This window comes from Trichomycterus rosablanca, chromosome 16 (assembly GCF_030014385.1).
Source record: "Trichomycterus rosablanca isolate fTriRos1 chromosome 16, fTriRos1.hap1, whole genome shotgun sequence".
Taxonomy (NCBI): domain Eukaryota; kingdom Metazoa; phylum Chordata; class Actinopteri; order Siluriformes; family Trichomycteridae; genus Trichomycterus; species Trichomycterus rosablanca.
Window position 1 is genome coordinate 18,337,155 of NC_086003.1, and position 18,666 is coordinate 18,355,820.

Genomic DNA, 18,666 nt, shown 5'->3' on the forward strand with positions numbered 1-18,666 from the left:
GGGTTTACTCCGGGTGCTCCGGTTTCCTCTCACAATCCAAAGACATGGAAGTGAGGTGAATTGGAGATACAAAATTGTCCATGACTGTGTTCGATATAACCTCATGAACTGATGAATCTTGTGTAATGAGTAACTACCGTTCCTGTCATGAATGTAACCAAAGTGTAAAACATGACGTTAAAATCCTAATAACCAAACAAACTTAACAGTACTTAGGATTAATGGGAATGTTTTGTGTGACCAAATGTTGTGATGGAATCAACCCAGCTTATCCACCAATTTTCCTCACTGGTAAAATATGGGGGTTCTTCAAGAAGTTTCTGCACTTTTTAAAACACTATTTATTAAAAGTTTTAAAAACAAATGACATCACCTTTCCGATGCACTCAATTTTGTCTTCCGCTGCTGAGAGATACCAGATTGCAGCCGAGGATAGCACGTTGCTGTACACGCCTTTTCCAACACATGCACAGCCCTCCTCAGGCGTCTCTTCCGGCAATCAGGGTCCTTACACAGCGTATGAAGCCCCACCCACCCACGCACAGTCCGGCCCACACCCTGCAGATACGGTGGCCAGTTAGCACTGCCAATTATGCTCACCAGATGGCGCCCAGCCGACCGGTGACGACACCGAGTTTCGAACCAAGGAGTTCAGAAATTCAGTGCTGGTGTGCCAGCGGAATATCCCGCTGCGCCACCTGGGTGCCACGTCGTACCAACTTTTTAATGCCATCAGCAAAAATATGCTTTTGGTTGAGCGTGTAGCCACTGATGCATCGCTGCTTTCACATCATCATCACATGAAAATCTTCTTCCCCTTAAAGCTTCTTTGAGCGGTCCAAGGTGGAAATCAGATAGCACTAAATCCGGACAATAAACTCTCTCTCAGTCGCTCGGACACGACCAATTACTACTTCTCCGACCCTCATTGTTTTCAATTAAAATATGAAAGTGTGGAAACTTTTTGAAGATCCCTCGTATGTTTGAGATCAGAGCTTAGAAACATGATAAAAATTATTGTTATTGATATAATTCACACTGTTCTGTAAACTAGCTAAAAAAAGACCTTCCTTTATTATATTTGCACTATTAAAATATGTAGAAGAATAAATTATAAAATTAGTTTAGAAGGTGGATACAGTACAAATCAAAGCATTGTTATAATGCTTCATGTATTATTTTTCCACTTGTGTGTCCAGGAGGCTTATTGGAAATGTCGTGACTTGAGGTGCTTTCTTTAGTCATTGGTCTGTGTCTCGCTGGCTTTATCACACCATCACTTCCTCCATTTCCACTTTATCTGATTGTGGGATAATGCATAAAGACGTATAACCGGGTGTGCTCTGTTTTAAAGATGGGCTTAAAAGGCCATGCTTGCTTTTCTCTCTATCTTTTTTTCTTGCTCTCTCTCTCTCTCTCTCTCTCTCTCTCTCTCTCTCTCTCTCTCTCTCTCTCTCTCTCTCTCTCTCACTCTCACTCTCACTCTCTTTCTTACTCTCTGTCTAACAGGACTCAATCATACTTAATGCTGTCTGTCCCCTAACATCCTTCTCTCTCTCTCTTTCTCTCTCTCTCTCTTTCTCTCTCTCTCTCTCTCTCCTCCACAGGGCCCTTAGTGATGCACTCCTGGCCATTAATAAAAATTTTATACATAGTCAGGAAGTGCATTTGCAGTGGGAGCGGCTGAAGGCTCTCAGGCCGGCAGGAAATGAGCTGCTGGCTGGCGGCCAGACTGGCTATTCCGAGGGGCTGCGGGCTGGGCCAATCAGCTCGTGCCGCTTACTTAATGGAACATGGATACTTCAGCCCCAAACTATCAGCAACAATTATGCCAAGGCGTGACGGTTTGAGAAAAGGGGGGCTATGTGTGTTTGTATTTATGTGTGCAGTTCTTCATTCATTTCAGTGGATATGTCCATGTTTCTGTTCCAGGACTGGGCAGCTTATGTACGAGCACTGTCCATGTATTGATCGGAATGAAAAACCAGTAACACCAGTGATGTGTAAAGGTATCTGTGCACGTGTGCGGGGGGGGGGGGGGGGGGGGGGGGGGGGGGGGGGGGTTTGTTAATTTTGATCGGATGCAGATGGTGGTGTTTATGTAACTCTGTGGTACAGGGGGAGAGGATGAGGGAGGGCTTGACTGATTGTTTGGAAGAGTTAGGCACTCTGACTGTGTGGGATTCTGGGGCAGTTTCGTCCTATTCCTTCTAGGAACCAGGCTGTGAGTGAGTGGTGTTTTGCAACAGCACACATTCACTAAATGATTAAAAGTATGTGAACACCTGACAATGAGTCAAACCAAGGGTGTTCATATGGAGTGATCAGAGCCTTCACTCTTTTAGAAAGGCTGTTTACAACGTTTATGAAATGTGTCTGTGGAAATTTGTGCCTATTTAGTGAAAAGCATTTGTGATATATTATGATACAATATTGTGCAGAACAAGGTCTTTGTGGACCCTGCCATGTGCACAAAAGAAAGTTTGGGAGAATATTCATACAAGGGATTTCCACACTTTTATATTTTGGTTGGAAACAGTGATGGTGGGAGGAGTAGTAATTGGTCGTGTCTGAGAGACTGAGAGAGAGCTTATAGTCTGGATTTAGCGCCATCTGATTTTCACCTTTTTGGATGCTCAAAGAAGCTTTAAGGGGAAGAAGATTTTCATGTGATGACGGTGCATCAGTGGCTACACGCTCAACCAAAAACACATCGGAAGGTGACCATGTAAAAAAAGTGATGTAGTTTGTTTTTGAAATTCTTATTAAATAGAGTTAAAAAAGTGCTGAAACTTTTTGAAGAACGCTTGTATTTTATATGACTGATTATACACCAATTAGGCATAACATTAAAACCACCTCCTTGTTTCTACACTCACTGTCCATTTTATCAGCTCCACTTACCATATAGAAGCACTTTGTAGTTCTACAATTACTGACTGTAGTCCATCTGTTTCTCTGCATGCTTTGTTAGCCCACTTTCATGCTGTTCTTCAATGGCCAGGACCCCCACAGGACCACTACAGAGCAGGTATTATTTAGGTGGTGGATCATTCTCAGCACTGCAGTGACACTGACATGGTGGTGGTGTGTTAGTGTGTGTTGTGCTGGAGTTTTTAAACACCGTGTCCACTCACTGTCCACTCTATTAGACACTCCTACCTAGTTGGTCCACCTTGTAGATGTAAAGTCAGAGACAATCGCTCATCTATTGCTGCTGTTTGAGTTGGTCATCTTTTAGACCTTCATCAGTGGTCACAGGACGCTACCCACAGGGTGCTCTTAGCTGGATATTTTTGGTTGGTGGACTATTCACAGTCCAGCAGTGACAGTGAGGTGTTTAAAAACTCCATCAGTATTTCTGTGTCTGAACCACTCATACCAGCACAACACACACTAACACACCACCACCATGTCAGTGTCACTGCAGTGCTGAGAATGATCCACCACCCAAATAATACCTGCTCTGTGGTGGTCCTGTGGGGGTCCTGACCATTGAAGAATAGGGTGAAAGCAGGCTAATAAAGTATGTAGAGAAACAGATGGACTACAGTCAGTAATTGTAGAACTATAAAGTGCTTCTATATGGCAAGTGGTGCTGATAAAATAAACAGTGAGTGTAGAAACAAGGAGGTGGTTTTAATGTTATGCCTGATTGGTTTAAGTAAAGCTGATGAGTTCTTTGAGTCCATGCTCTTTTCACCTTTCAAAACAAGCAGAATGTAGATTGGCCACTTCTGCCCAGGCCTGGGCGTGTTTCTGCCCTGTGCCCAGTTTTTCAGGCTGGCACTGAACCCACTGCAACTCAAATTTTGATTAATAAATAAATAAATGAATATTTGGATGCAGCATTTGCTAAAACTGAACTTTATTTTGATGATATGGCAGTCTTTAGATAAAGGCAACTAAGAAAATAATTGTACTACTTGACATGGATATATTAAACAAAGAATTAGACAAAGAATTGATGCAAGAAATGATCCATATATATATATATATATATATGTATATATATGTATAGTATTACTGTTTTATAGAGTAACTATAGTACTTCGACAACATTTCCACACAAGCAATCACACCCAAGTACATGTTACACAGCGCCGGCAGAAATGAATGACTTTGTCAGCTGTGTGCCAGTCATTAACCAGGCCATTTAACATTGATCCTGCCATGGCCTGGTCCGGCCCCCTCTTCTTTGGCACTGCAATCAGGATCTATGGGGCACGCTGCCTAGGGGGATGTTCAGACCAGTCAACACTCATACAATAGCCGTGCATGTTTTGAACGCTTTTTTTAACAACAATGAGTATGGATTCGTAGCAGGGTAAATCAAATGTTGGGCCATTTAGATTTGATCTAGCTTTCATGTATGAATCAATATTAGTGCAGGATAACAGAGACAGGAAAAACGCACACAGGCAATTCCTGAAATACCCATTCATAACCGGACACGAGTAAATACAGTAGTATTCTGGGACAGGGGGGGAGGGTAAATTTAGAACACGGGGTTAACACAACAGGAATGTATGTATTATGTATGTACCAGGATGTTTTCTGCATTTTGGTACATAAACAAAGCTAAATTAAAATATGCATTTAATAAGTGGGACGTTTGAAAGAGATTTTTTTGCTCATGCTGGGGGGGCATGAGAAAAATGGAAATTCGTTTGTATCAAAACTGCCTCCAATTAGAAGCTGCGTAAACACGGATAACAACAGTCAAGCAAGCTTTAATGTGCTGCAGAACATGCACAGCAGCTTTTAATTTTTTAATACAATGCAAAGTTTGCTTGACTGTGGACTGATCAGCAGCATCCAAGTTATGAAAGAACATAGTGATTTTGGATTACACTTAATAATATGGAGAGATTTCCTCTCAGTCTAAGGTAACAGATGTTTTTTTTTAACCTTGGCGAAGAGACCACTGTTCCATGTACTTTGTAATTGATATGTAGTAGGATGTAAATACAGTAGCTCTGGGCCCCTGCTACATACACACAAGAGTGACAGTTTAAGTAAGACACTGTGTTACACTGATTTTTTTTATATTAGTTAATTTTGCAGGCTGTTTTTTATTTGTATGTCTTTTGGTTAAATGTACTTTGTAATGGATTTTTTACACTATTTTTTTTTTTTTTTTAGCATCCCATTTTTACCCAATTGCGTTATGCCTTCTCTCCACTTAAGCTGATCCCCTCACCGATTGAGGAGAGCGAGACTGTCACACGCCCCCTCCAACACGTGTGCAGTAGCCGACTGAATTTTTTAACCTGCAAGAGGCAAGTTCATATGCCAATCAGCTCTGTGCACGGAGCATTATTCCTTGACTCTGTGCAGACGCCATCAACCAGTCAGCAGAGGTCGTAATTTGCTCAGTTATGAGGAACCCCGTCTGGCTCATCCTGCCCTATGAACAACAGCCAATCGTTGTTCATGCAGCCGCCCAGCTAAACCGGGTGGCAGAGCTGAGATTCGATACAATGTATTCGAAATCCCAGCTCTGGTGTGCTAGCGTGTTTTACCACTGTGTCATCTGAGCGGCCTCCAACTGAGCGGCCTTTACACTATTTATTTAAACATTTTTAATCCAGTAGATTGTGTTACATTTTCAAAAAGCCCTCTACATACTAACCCTACATTCGGCACAATTTTTTGCCTTTTGTTGTTTGAGTCGCTCATTGCTCATCATATTGTGTTCATACTGGAAGCATCATCACCACCTGTTGAAGTTTGGTAGCCATGGTGAACTGACGCCAAGCAAAAAAAGCAAATGCCTTGGCAGTACAGCATATTTTACTTCTATCCCACCTAGTTTTTCTGCAAAAAATAAAAATCTATAAGTTTCATTCCAGTGTAGTCCATCACTGTCTGTGATCACTGTCAACATGACAAGAAACCTGCGCTGGTCTTTGCAATCGCTGCTGTCTTATTTGTGGTTTTACACAGCAAGTATGAGTTTTTCATCTCTTGTAGTAACTATTATCTAGGAATCAAAAATGGACCATAAGTATCACATACTGCTCTGCTAAATGCTTAATTCCTATTGGTAATTGCCACATTGCTTTGCTCCTAAATTGCATAAATATAAACTTTGGTCCGCCTCCTTAAAGCCACTAACATTTGCTCCATCTCCTGCCGTCGGAAATCATCAGCTCTGATTGTAAATACATGACAACCGGTCACTTTGTCATGTCGCTTTGCTGCCGGTCTGAACGTAGTGTTACGATGGAGCTTACTTTTTTATTTGAGAGTTTTATGTTCCAATCATTAAGCTGCAGAATAATAACCCTGCAAAAATCATTAAAATCCCTTGACTGCTATGACAGACAGTACATGTTCCTTGTATGTAACGTAAACCTTTGACTTTGACTGAAGGTGGATTGTTATTGTAGTTTTAATAGTAGGTATCTATAAATGTACTCAAAGAGAGATGCTGTATGCTGTATGCTGTTTCGTTAAAGCATATTGCCCATCTCTGCTTGTATAACACATGATGTAAATGATGTAAGTTAATAGTTAATTTAATAGTTTTAATTAGGTAAATACATATTAATTTGATTAGGTAGTACATATTACAAACATTCTGATTTCACAGATGTGAAGTTTTTAAAATTCTGATCAGATGTGCAGTGCAACCTGAGCTTTAGATTGAATTTGCTCGGGACTGAGAAATCTGATTCACTTTCTGACTCCCTGTTCTGTTTGGCCATCTCAGCTATTTCCCTCCACAGGAAGCCAGGAAGCACCCTTCTTCCTGCCTTATTGCGCACACACACACACACACACACACACACACACACACACACAGAGTAACCTTGGAGATATCTTCCCTGTACTGTCAATAAGAGGACATAAGTAAGGCGGCAATCCAAATACACGCGATTTGATGCGCCGGTATTGTTCTCATTTAACAGGAAAACAAGCTAGGACATGCAGGTACAACACCAGTGCATGTTTGCACAGTTGTATCATGCCACAAAATGATTATATCTGTCAGCGGCGTAGCCGGGGATTAATGTCGGGCCTTGTCCAGGAGTTGCAGGGGGATGTGCGCAAAGTAGAGCTTTTCAATAGTTGCTAATCTTACCACAAGCACAGTGCCATTATGATAAGGTCTCCTGGTATCTGGTGGCAACAACACAAGTAAATAAAATAGATGTGGGCCGTGTTCCAAACTGCCATGAACTTGAACGTCAGGTTCGGTGTTATTCAGTGTAGTAGGATGCAAATAGCTCTGGGCTGCTGCTACATACACGCTCGGGTGACAATTGAAATAAGACATTGTGTGTCAGTGTTTTAATTTCTATCTTGTTTTATTGCTTTAGGGATTTTTTATATTCAGTTTTAGTTGTTAACGTAGGAGGAGAGCATACATGCACACTGTCATTGTTATACAGTATTATGCACAGCATGATGTAATAATGGTCCATAAATAAAGGATTAATTATATATTTAATTGTGCTACAGTGATTTCTTTTATATTAGATGATTCTGCATGCTGTATTTTTATTTGTATGTCCTTTTGGTCAAATGTAATTCATTATAATAATTGTATTTTCTGTATTTTATATTTCATTTTTAACAGATTAACTTAAAACATGTGCTTCTGTGTTTTACGTGTTTGAAGCTAATGCAACCATAATTTCATATTAGTCACAACTAGCGCAACTAATGTAAAACATTCATTCATTCATTGTCTGTTTTACCACCGCTTTATCCTATTAAAGTTCATGGTGGGGTCTGATTTACCGTGTGAAAGGCAGGACACGCCCAGGACAGGTCACTAGTCCATCACAGGGCAAACACACACCTAGGAGGACTTTAGTGTCTCCAATTAACCTGACTGCACATCTTTGGACTGGAAGGAAACCAGAGCACTAAGAGGAAACCAATGCAGACACGGGGAGAACATGCAAAATGTACACAGAAAGGACCCAGACCGCTACACCTGGGAATCAAACCAGGACCTTCTTGTTGTGAGGCAACAGTGCTACCCACCGAGCCAACATGTCACACAACCTGGTAAAATTCAGGGTTTTTTTTAGTTAGTAACTGAATAAACACAGGGGCGGCACGGTGGCTAAGTGGGTAGCACTGTCGCCTTACAGCAAGAAGGTCCTGGGTTCGATCCCCAGGCGGGGCGTTCCAGGTCCTTTCTGTGTGGAGTCTGCATGGGTTTCCTCCAGGAGCTCCGGTTTCCTCCCACAGTACAAAAACATGCAGTCAGGTTAATTGGAGACACTGAATTGTGCTATAGGTGAATGGGTGTGGGTATGTGTGTGTATCTGCCCTTCAATGGACTGGTGCCTTTCCAGGGTGTTACTGTGTGCCTTGTGTCCATTGAAAAGCTGGGATAGGCTCCAACCTAATTGGATAAGCGGTTAAAAAAGTGAGTAAGTGAATGAACACACCATGAACAGGGAGCAAACTTAAAAAGCTTATCTCATTTAAAAAATTGCCAATACAGCAATATATTAAAGAGTTATTATAACACGCACATGTGATATAGAGTAGAATTTAGTAATAGTTACGAAAAGCCTTAATGACCTTGTTACCCGCTCACTCTCCTTTTTAGTTATGCTGTAATAATTAGGGGTGCCGGAGTCTAAAGCTACTCTCTGTAAAACTGATATTTTACTTAATTCACATTTTACATTTTTAACTACATTTTCTGTTGTTTTACCACGAGGTGGTTCTGATGGAAACCTGTTTACCCACCCGAGGTTAAGGAATGAAGTCGAGACTGCAGTGCCAACAATGCTGCTCCTGCCGGATGTGACGGGTACCTGGTGTGTTTGCACCAAGAATGTCAAGAACTCACGACAGACTTTATCACAGACTGGACTGAATAATAACTCCAATTATTTTTGCTAGTTATAATATACAGTATATATTAAACTTCATTTTAATTTGTGTGTGTATGATATTGTGTAAATCCTATTTATTCAAATTATTCTTCAGACCACCCAAGAAGGATGGGTCCCTGCTGAGTCTGGTTCCTTTCAAGGTTTCTTCCCGTCATTTTAATGGAGTTTTTCCTTGCCGCTGTCGCCCTCGGCTTGCTCAACAGGGGTTTTGGTCTGTTGGTCCTGGATTCTGTAAGTTTGCTTTGAGACAATGTTTATTATAAAAAGCACTTTATAAATAAAGTTGACTTGACTTGATGAGATCACAGCTGCTAAAGTGATTAAGTACGTACTATCTTTACTTTGAAACTACTGTGTTTTGAGTTCTGCTGCACAAAGAAACTGATCAATGATACACATTCATTTGTTACAACTAGTTTGAACTTTATGCAAAGTTTTACTAGCACTGGAAGTTTGTTAGGTAAAACTGCGTGCAAGCATGAGTTATAACATAGACATTAGTGGGTGAATATATGATGATTATTTTTTAAACTGTGTAAAATTTGAGTGAAATACAAGTGCATTTTATTCCTTGTGCCCTGTCTTTTTGTTGAGTCATGCATCTATCTTCTTTGCCTCTTCATCTAAGCCTTCATCTCCTCTTTCCCTTCCTCTCACTCTCTCTCTCTAGCTTCAGGCTAGGCTCAGAGAATCATATGGAACAGTGCCTGAGGGGAAGCAAATGAGAGATTCAGTTTCAACCTGATGATGCCACTTAGCCATTAACTATCTCCAGCAAGACCCCCCCTTCCTTCCCAACCGTATGGCAGCCCTCCCTCTCTTTATCTACTATTCATATCCGACAACCCCTCCCCCTCCCTTATGCTCTCTTTCCCACCCTCTGTCTCTCTCTCTCTCTCTCTCTCTCTCTCACTCTCTCTCTCTGTCTGTGTCACCCTCACTTACTGACATACACACAACCCTCCGAGAGTGAATGGATGAGTGCAAGAGCAGGAAGCGCTGACCAGAGAGAGAGAGAGAGAGCGTGCAATTGAGACGATCCAGCGCTCAGACACTTTCAGCTCGTACTGAGACTAGACGAACTGCAGATCCACTGCTCTTCAGCTTTATGTAGAAGTGCAGGAAGTGCTCCTGAGCCCTGCTTTCCCATTCACTTCACCCCGAGACCTTTTTTGTGTTGTTAATTGGAATATTTAGCATGACATGTTACCCTTCTTTCTGGGAGAATCCTCACTTGGAGTGCTGTGAGTTAGTGATTTTTCTTTCTTCGCTCAAGACTCAGTGCTGATCAAGTTCTAAGAAGGGGACTGCCTGCATGTGCTCGACCCCTAAACAAAAAAACTCAAACATTTTTAGGGTCCAAGCTAAGCAAGCAGCCAAAGTGGAAAGAAGAAGGCGCGGAAAAGAAATTAAAAGTACTTTTTGAGGTGTACAATGGATCTCCCTTCATTTAGAGGTGAGTGATATATCTATAAATTAATTTTCACTTTGCTTTATTGTTGCACTTTATGCATATTAATTGTGGACTTGTGGAAACGTGTGGGGTCTGTGCTGGTGGCCTGTTCAGGGACACAGCCCATGCATGGGGCTTGAGGCATGCAGGGGTGGCATTGATTGTCCTCAAGGTCAGCGCTGTCAATACAGACAGTTTTGGCAAAGGCTGATAGAGGGGATAGTAGCGGAGTGGGAGTGATGTGCTGATTTGTTTTTGTACATTGGGCAACTTTTACATGGGTCAAAATTGCAAACTATAAAGGTGTAATAAGTAAATTTTATGCCTCTTTTTTTGGAGTTTAATTTACAAGTTAAGTTTTTGTAAAAAAAAAAATATATATATATATATATATATATATTGCAACATAATTTTTTCCTGACGTATGTTTTTGTGTATTTTAATTGTGTTGCTTTTTTAAAAATGAATTTGTACCCCTGCCTCTCTCTCTCTCTCTGTTGCTCTCTCTTACCCGAACTAACTGGTAAGCAGTGTCTATTTCAGTCCTTCCTGGGGGTCAAATTCAGCACATCCGGAATCTCAGTTTATTGTCATGCAATCCTGCTGAGTCTCCAGAGGATCCGGGGGTAGGGTGTGGGGGGCGGGTTGGTGCCTGACGACTGATGGGCAGCCAGAGGTTTTGGCTAATCAGCTTTCATTCAGCACCTGCCATTTTTCAACAACTCGCCTCCTGAGTCTTCTTACAGAAGTAATCACAATTATAATGCCAGGACTGAGCAAGTATCAATGACTAGTTGGAGCGCTGCACGGTTATCAAGTGTTACTAAAGTACGAGGAACAGTTGACCACTGGCAGCCTCCTCCAATCCACCTTCTAACCACACATGCAATTTTTTAAAGTAGCTCACTTGATTTTACATTGTCCAGCGATCCCGCAGGATGGTTGCTTTCCCCTTACTCACTTGCTGCCTCTGTTCCTCTCCCAGCGCCGGGGTTTTAAGTTACCAGTGTTGTGTGCTGATTGTTATGAATAATATGCGCTCCTTATCCTCTTCCTGCCTGGGATCAGGTTACCCAGGCCAAGGATATGTGCAAGTTACCAGGCACAAGGAGCCCTGAGGCAGAGCCGCAAGGCATAGCTCACTCATCACCGATACTCCCAGAGCGCAGGAGCCTATCTTCAGGTTACCCCTTACGGCGGGCAGGACTGAGTAAACATATTCCTTTCTCTTCTCTCTCTTTCTCTTCATCTCTTCACATGCAGCTGTTTTTCCCTTACTCCCATGCACTCTGAGGCTCGCCTCTGCTGGGAAATCTTGACCTGAGACAGGTGCTGACTTGAGAACCTATGATGTGTTGATGGTTCGCTTTTGCCAAAGTTGGTAATCAAAGTGGCTACTCTTGCTGGGGCTAACACCCGGTCATTTATTTTTTTCCCCCCAGTACTGTAAAGAAATACATCAAATTCAGAATGCAAATACATTTCAGTATTAAAAGAGGTCCTGACGGACATCAAGGGTGATGCTAATTTGATCTGTTTGACCTGTCAGCATACTTGGTGTGTAGCCATGTTGGCAGTCCTTTGCAGCACCAGCCACACAAATGATAACGTCATTAGCAGAAAAACAGACCGACCCATCAGACACAAGACCAGAAAGTGATTTTGACGAATCACAGAATTGCAAAAGCAGATCCCATATGCTAAAATACATCATCTTAGCTGTTGCCAGTTAAAATGATTTATGTGACACTAGACATGAACCATAACTATAGAACTATAGACCCGGCTGCCCTGATATTAGAGCCATGCTGTACCTTAAGTCTGTTTCCTGTGATGTCCCACTTCATTAAATGTGAGTTCTTTTAGAGGTCATTGTCAAAAATGAGAAGGAAAGAATGTCATCTGAGCTCAGCAATCAATAGTTCAATACAGACTGTTAAAAATAATTGCTTTGCTGTATTAGGTTCTACACCAGTAAATTTACCATTTTGTAGACTTTTCAGTAATTAGGGTTGGGTCACCGTTGCAGATATTTGTCAGTGTTCGGACTCTAGCAGAGCCTCTCCATTTGGCCTCACCCAGTTGTGTGGTTTCGGGGATCTGAAATTCACGAGTGCTTTGGGACATAGCAGGGAATAGTAAAGTGCTTTTTCTAGGGTTGGGGAGGGGGTTCTTTGGGCTTCCTGATGTCAGCACCTTGCATACACTACCGCTGGATAGTGACTTATCGATCCGTTGGCACCCTGGCTACTTAGCGAGGTCTGGTGCTTGAATGAGTGGGGGGAGTTTTACGGTCACAACGTCTAGTGCCTTTCAGCACTTAATTTACAAGGCAAGCATTGCGGGGTGAGGGCTGGGTTAAATAGTTTGGTCTTGGTAATACTGGGTTTGCATCTTTTGGCAAAAGTGGAAATGTCCACAGCAACATGTATTAAGGGCGACACGGTGGCTAAGTGGGTAGCACTGTCGCCTCACAGCAAGAAGGTCCTGGGTTAGATCCCCAGGCGGGGCGGACTCCCCTTGCATGTTCTCCCCGTGTCTGCGTGGGTTTCCTCCCAGAGTCCAAAAACGTGCAGTCAGGTTAATTGGAGACACTGAATTGCCCTATAGGTAAATGTGTGTGTGTGTGTGTATGTATGTTTTTGTGTCTGCCTGCGATAGACTGGCGCCCCGTCAAGGGTATTACTGTGTGCCTTGCGCCCATTGAAAAGTTGGAATAGGCTCTAGCAACCCCCCCCTTCCCCTCGCGACCCAGATTGGATAAGCGGTTAAGACAGTAAGTGAGTGAGTGAACATGTATTAAGAAGTATAAACATACAGTTTGGGCTTGTCTTTAACATGTGTGAAACACAATGTCCCAAACTGTTGTTTATGTATCTTATAATCTTTTAATCAGTTAGATAGCTTGAGTTTAACTTGTTAGTAAGAGCCCAGTGGAAATTTTCAAGTAAACTGAAGTGTTGCTTTAAGTGATAAATGCTCCCAAGTGCTGACACAGTTGAAGAAAACCACATGGAGAGGACATGTGCAAATGCTCTAACAAATATGCAATCTGAAAGTGCCTGACATGACACAGATGAGCAAACCCAAAACTTCCTCTCTGGCCCGATCACAGATGTGTGGTTGGCGGGAAGTCCAGCGTTGTTTGTGAAATCAGGCCCCAAATAATGAGCTCATGGAAATGAACAGCAGGCCCCTCTAAACAATTAGATGGACTGATATGCTCTGACTGCAGCTCTCTGCTGGGTTTGATGCAATTACTCTACCGGACTTCTCTTTCCTCCTCTGTGTAATTTGAAAATGTATTCTGTACTTCCGACCTGGGGCTTCTTATCTTGACTTTATGGGTGAGTGGTGGGGGTGGAGGATGGATGCTATCTTACCTTTTTTTTTGCAAGAGCATCCAAGGCTCTTGCCAGGAATTCAGCTGACTGTGCCCCGGATATTTGGCAGACTGGGAGCAGACACTGCTTCCTCTAATTGATGCCCTTGCATATGGATTTCCGTTCCTGGTTATATCAGACACGACTTTCCTCTCGTGTCTAATCTCTTCATCGGGTCCGCTTAGAATGCTTCTCTATTTATCCCAAATCAAGCTTTGTGAACACTGACCTCTTTTGTTCACACTAACAGTTCTGTTGTGCAATCCAAAAGGTATCCAGCAGAACTCAGACAGCCCCGAGGGTTTGTCAGATTTTGAGCTGTTAGTTTATGTAGTGTCGTAAATGCACAAAACGTCAATTCAGTCCAAGTTTCTGTTGGGGTTTGACATTGAATAATACAAGCAGCCTGTTTCTCAATTCCAGGATGCTGATGTTTTCCATGTACATTCCACCAACCATGTTGTTCCTGTTTATGGAGGATAAGGCTTAACAAAAGAAATGTTGCAGGGAGGGGCTGTTGGATTCCTCTGAGCAGCTGGGGGAGAAGATTCCTCAGGATACTGACACTAGGTCCTTTGGGTTCCCCTGTTTTTGGGCAGTTTAATGCTGTCAGTTTCTCAGCTCAAATTCCCGTCCCTTGTGTCAACAGCTGTGTTGAGCAGATGCTAAACTATAGTGTTATGTCAATAGCTATATCTCCAACCTCTGCCTAATAATAGCTCTAGCATTACAAGTAAACAGGCTAAGCAAAATAAAACTGGGTTATAGGTACATGAATATTGGTTGTACCTTTAGTTCTTGTTATTTATGGTATTGTATTATTGTGTCTTTCAGGTTTATCAGATGTCCCATGATAGGTGTAAGCCTTGTATCCAAGTCGCTCTCCTAGCAGCCCTTGTGACATGATGGATTCAGCACCTCCTCTCAGGATGGACCACGATGCCTTGGACCTCCAGCAGGTCTCAGTGCTATCCATTGATCAGATCAGAGCGATAAGGGCTAGCAATGACTATGTGGAGCGCCCAGTCACGCTAGACCCTGCCTCTCAGGTGGGCATCTTCTATACGCACGATGAGCGTCATCAGATGCCACGCAGTCAGAGTCAACACCAACATGCTCATCTGGCTCATCTAAGTCGTTCTAGCACTATTAGCTCTATGTCCCGTGGCAGTGCTGCATCGGATCAGAGACTACTTTCAGGATTTACATCTTCCCATTCTGGCTTGGCAACAGTGGTGCGTTCCCAACCCAAGGGTGACCTGAAACCAGACTCATTAAGTAAAGGCCTGGCTGACGGAGATGATTTAGGCTTGCATCTTTTCATTTGCGAACGCTGTAGCCGCTGCAAGTGCCAGGAGTGCTGTGCCCCACGAAGCTTGCCCTCCTGCTGGGCCTGTGGGCAGAGATGTCTGTGCTCAGCGGAGAATGCTGTGGAATATGGCACCTGCCTATGCTGCGTCAAGGGTCTGTTTTATCACTGTTCGGCGGACGATGAGGACAACTGCGCCGACCGACCCTGCTCTTGCTCTTCGGCTCATGCCTGCTCTCGCTGGAGCACCATGGCTATTCTGTCTCTCTTCCTACCCTGCTTGTGCTGCTACCCTCCTGCCAAGCTGTGCCTCAATATGTGCCAGCGTAGCTATGACCGCGCCACGCGACCCGGCTGCCGCTGCAGCAACACCAACACTGTGTGCCGCAAGATCTCTGCAACCAATCCTGCACCTTTTCGTAAGACTCTGGATAAGCCCGTATGACACTCAGATTCTATCACTGCATTTTCTCTTCGGCATTCCTAAGGACCTCTGATCACGACCACGCTCAAGAACAATTGCTGATCTGCACCCAATCAATCAGGCCAAGCTGCATCAAGTCCAATGGAAACTTCTGAAAAACAAAACAAAACATCTATTTATTTATTTATTTATTTGACTTTCCTGGGTAAAATACATAATGCAGGCCATATGCAACCTTCACAGGGAGTAAGCTATTATAAATACTGGTGCTGTGCTGAGTGAAACTTTCAGGCGTGGAAGCCATGGTGGTCAACGGAGAGTCAATTGAGAGGGCTGTGTACCTGACGACCATCCTCAGCCATACTGCATGCACAATCATTATGCAAGGCGGCTGACATTTGATCACGTTCGGAACTAGAGACACTAGAGTGACAAAGCTCAAACCAAAACCAAAAACACTGACAATATGAGTACAATACAAGTATTTCAGACACTAAAAAGGGACCATTCAAGGAAAATGAAGCTCATTCAGAAATGGCGTGTGAAAGCAGGTCACAAGAAAAGCCTTGGGCTCGGGCATGTGTGGATTTGAATGGATGAACCTGGGATATTGATTGTGTGTTTGTGTGTGTGCATGCGGATGTGTACAAAAGACACATAAAGGTGTACGTGCATGCGTGTGCAGTCTCAGGCCTGTGTCTGCTGTCAGCAAAAGCATTCCTTTTTTATTTTTAGAGAAGCTGTTCTGAAAGACAAAGTGTCTGGTCAGGTTTCCAGCCCAGGGCAGCCTGACGCCAGCCTCTCCCAAGCGCTTTCACATCCTCGCCATTCCACCCCCTCCTCTTGCCCGCTGCTCTTTCTGATATCAGTAGTGTAATTCTTCTAATTCTCCAACTATGGGACCAAATGCTGTTCAGTCATCGTACATTCCTAATCAAAAACCTCAGCCAGGAAGTATATGACTCGTGTCCTGTTTTTTTCTGCTGCTTTCAGGATGACATGCTATGCCATTACTTGGAGAACTATCAAAATCAATCTTTAGGAAACGTGTAAGACCACTACGGGCCGGAAAATAGCACTTCAGCGTGGAGCCTAAACAGCATAGAAAGCTACCGGGGTGCCCTATTTACTCCATAGCCATATATTTCTAAGCACTTTGGACTTATTGACTGGCTCTTTTTCACTACTGTGTCTGATCGGCAGGAAGTGAGGGCATACAAGGGCTTGCCTTGGACGCAGAAACTGTGAACTCCTTTGAGACAAGAGCTTGATTGCCTGACCAGAATGAAACCATACTTGGGAACAAGGTGAAACAGATGCACTAATATCCAAAACTGGGATGTGAAAGAAATCAAGTCTGTTTCAAGTGTGTATTCTGCCCCTTATATGCACACTGCTCCTTGATGTTAAGAGTTCCTTTGCTCTATTTTTGTATGTATGTAGGGTTGTTATTGTATTTCTATTTTTTATTCTATTCAGTTAAATCTGTTTATTATTGTTACAATTATTTTCTATTAGCATTGACAATTAACTTTAAATCAAAAGCCTGGCTTCCAACTTACTTCAAGGCTGCCTATATGTTATGGGGGAGAGGTTCTTTGTGGTTACCATTTCTTTAACATTACAGTGCTATGATCACCCTATAATGATCTACCTTATAATAATTACTGTGTAATTGGGACTATTGTTTCACTGTTGCAAAATTGCAAACCCCTATGAGTCCATTTACCCCATTAGTGACTTGTTCACATTCTTTCAAGACAAGTATAAGTTAAAATTACATTTAGGTAAAGTACAAATGTGATTAAATGTAACACTCATTAGACTAGACTTACTCAAAGAAAGCTCTCTAGCAGTGCAATGTAGGAGTGTCTGATTTTGGCCTCACAGAGAATGCTCATTTTTGAGGTGGCATGAATGTTAACCTTTTGAATAACTAGTCATTATTCTCTAAAAAGCAAAACTCTTCTAAAAAAAGCATTCCAAACTCAGGCAATGGTTTCAAATCTTCAAATATGCACCTTAAAAATGGCATTTTCTGTTTAGAAAGTAATGTAAAGCCATAACGGGTGACACCCTTGAATGAGTCTCAAAATGTTTTAAGGGTCTTATGTTTGCCACTCAGTATTATTCTGCAAATCTAGCTGCCTCTATGTACTACTACAAGTCCAAAAAATCCAGTATCCCCAAAGACATCTCACAATGTGAAACCATGATGAGCAGCCTCTCCTCCATGGTTTAACCTTGAGAGACAATCTCTCCATGTATGAGTCATATTGTAGGGATGGGTGCAGTATATAGGTACAAGCATTTTACTGAAATGCCTAATCGGTGCTGACCGCAGTCCGCAAGTTAACCACTAAAATTCGCCATGTTGTGCTCCTAAATGTCGCTTTGGTACCATTGGCATCTTGAGAGTTGTAAAAGAATTAAAGGAGAGAGATCTATACAAATAAATATATTATATATAAATAAAATATATATACATTTTACACATTTTGGTTTGTTGCCAATATTATTGACAATTCACAGATATTTATTTAAATGGTTGTGAGAAAAGATAAGTATTTATTTATGGTGAATGATGTAATGAGTTCAACTTTTTGCCTTAAGGCTAAGGGTAACAAATAAAAAGTGTTTTCAAACAACCTGCTGTGTGACTATTTCTTATATTTTATATCGATTAGGTGAGGCTATAATCCAATATGTACACTCCTGGACACATTAAGCTTTTAACTGCCCTAAGAGCTTAATGGTTCTAACAATCATTGGTCAGTAAATTAGCAAGAACACTGTTAGGATGAAAATGCACAATGCTCATTGCTGAACTTTCACAGAAATTCACATAAATAGCACTCTTGTATGCAAAGTTAACTTTGCGTACATAATATGAAACTCAAACTTACACATCTGGGTGTTCAAAAATTGTTATTTGGATATATGCCACACCCAGTGTGACCCAGCTGACCTCAAGCCTGAAAACAAGCTCTTCAAGCAGAGACGATCACCTGCGGCAATTTTAAGTTGTCAAAGACAGGAAAAAGCTTTCATCACCTGTCAGCAGTACTGAAGACCTTGGAAAATAAGACTCTTTCAAGAAGAACAATAACCTCAAGGTTGTTTAATGCAGTTTTTTGTTGAGATCTGTTAAAATCCATTTCTATGTAAGACAGATATCAAGGACTGGATTAAGTATTTGGCAGAATATGGTGTATATGCGGTTCAGA

The 18,666-nt window shown here is 42.2% G+C and overlaps 1 protein-coding gene across 1 annotated transcript; it reads left to right on the forward strand.

Annotated features, from left to right (window-relative positions):
• The first annotated feature begins 9,950 nt into the window (after positions 1 to 9,950).
• LOC134330282 (protein sprouty homolog 2) lies at positions 9,951 to 18,058 on the forward strand. Its single transcript, XM_063011339.1, has 2 exons — positions 9,951 to 10,326; positions 14,541 to 18,058. Exon 2 carries the CDS (start codon positions 14,609 to 14,611, stop codon positions 15,458 to 15,460), a length of 852 nt encoding a protein of 283 aa, XP_062867409.1. The 5' UTR covers positions 9,951 to 10,326; positions 14,541 to 14,608; the 3' UTR covers positions 15,461 to 18,058.
• The last annotated feature ends 608 nt before the right edge of the window (positions 18,059 to 18,666 follow it).

Bases quoted from the DNA above. Each gene is read 5' to 3' on its own strand.
- LOC134330282 (XM_063011339.1), top strand. From the start codon at position 14,609: ATGATGGATTCAGCACCTCCTCTCAGGATGGACCACGATGCCTTGGAC.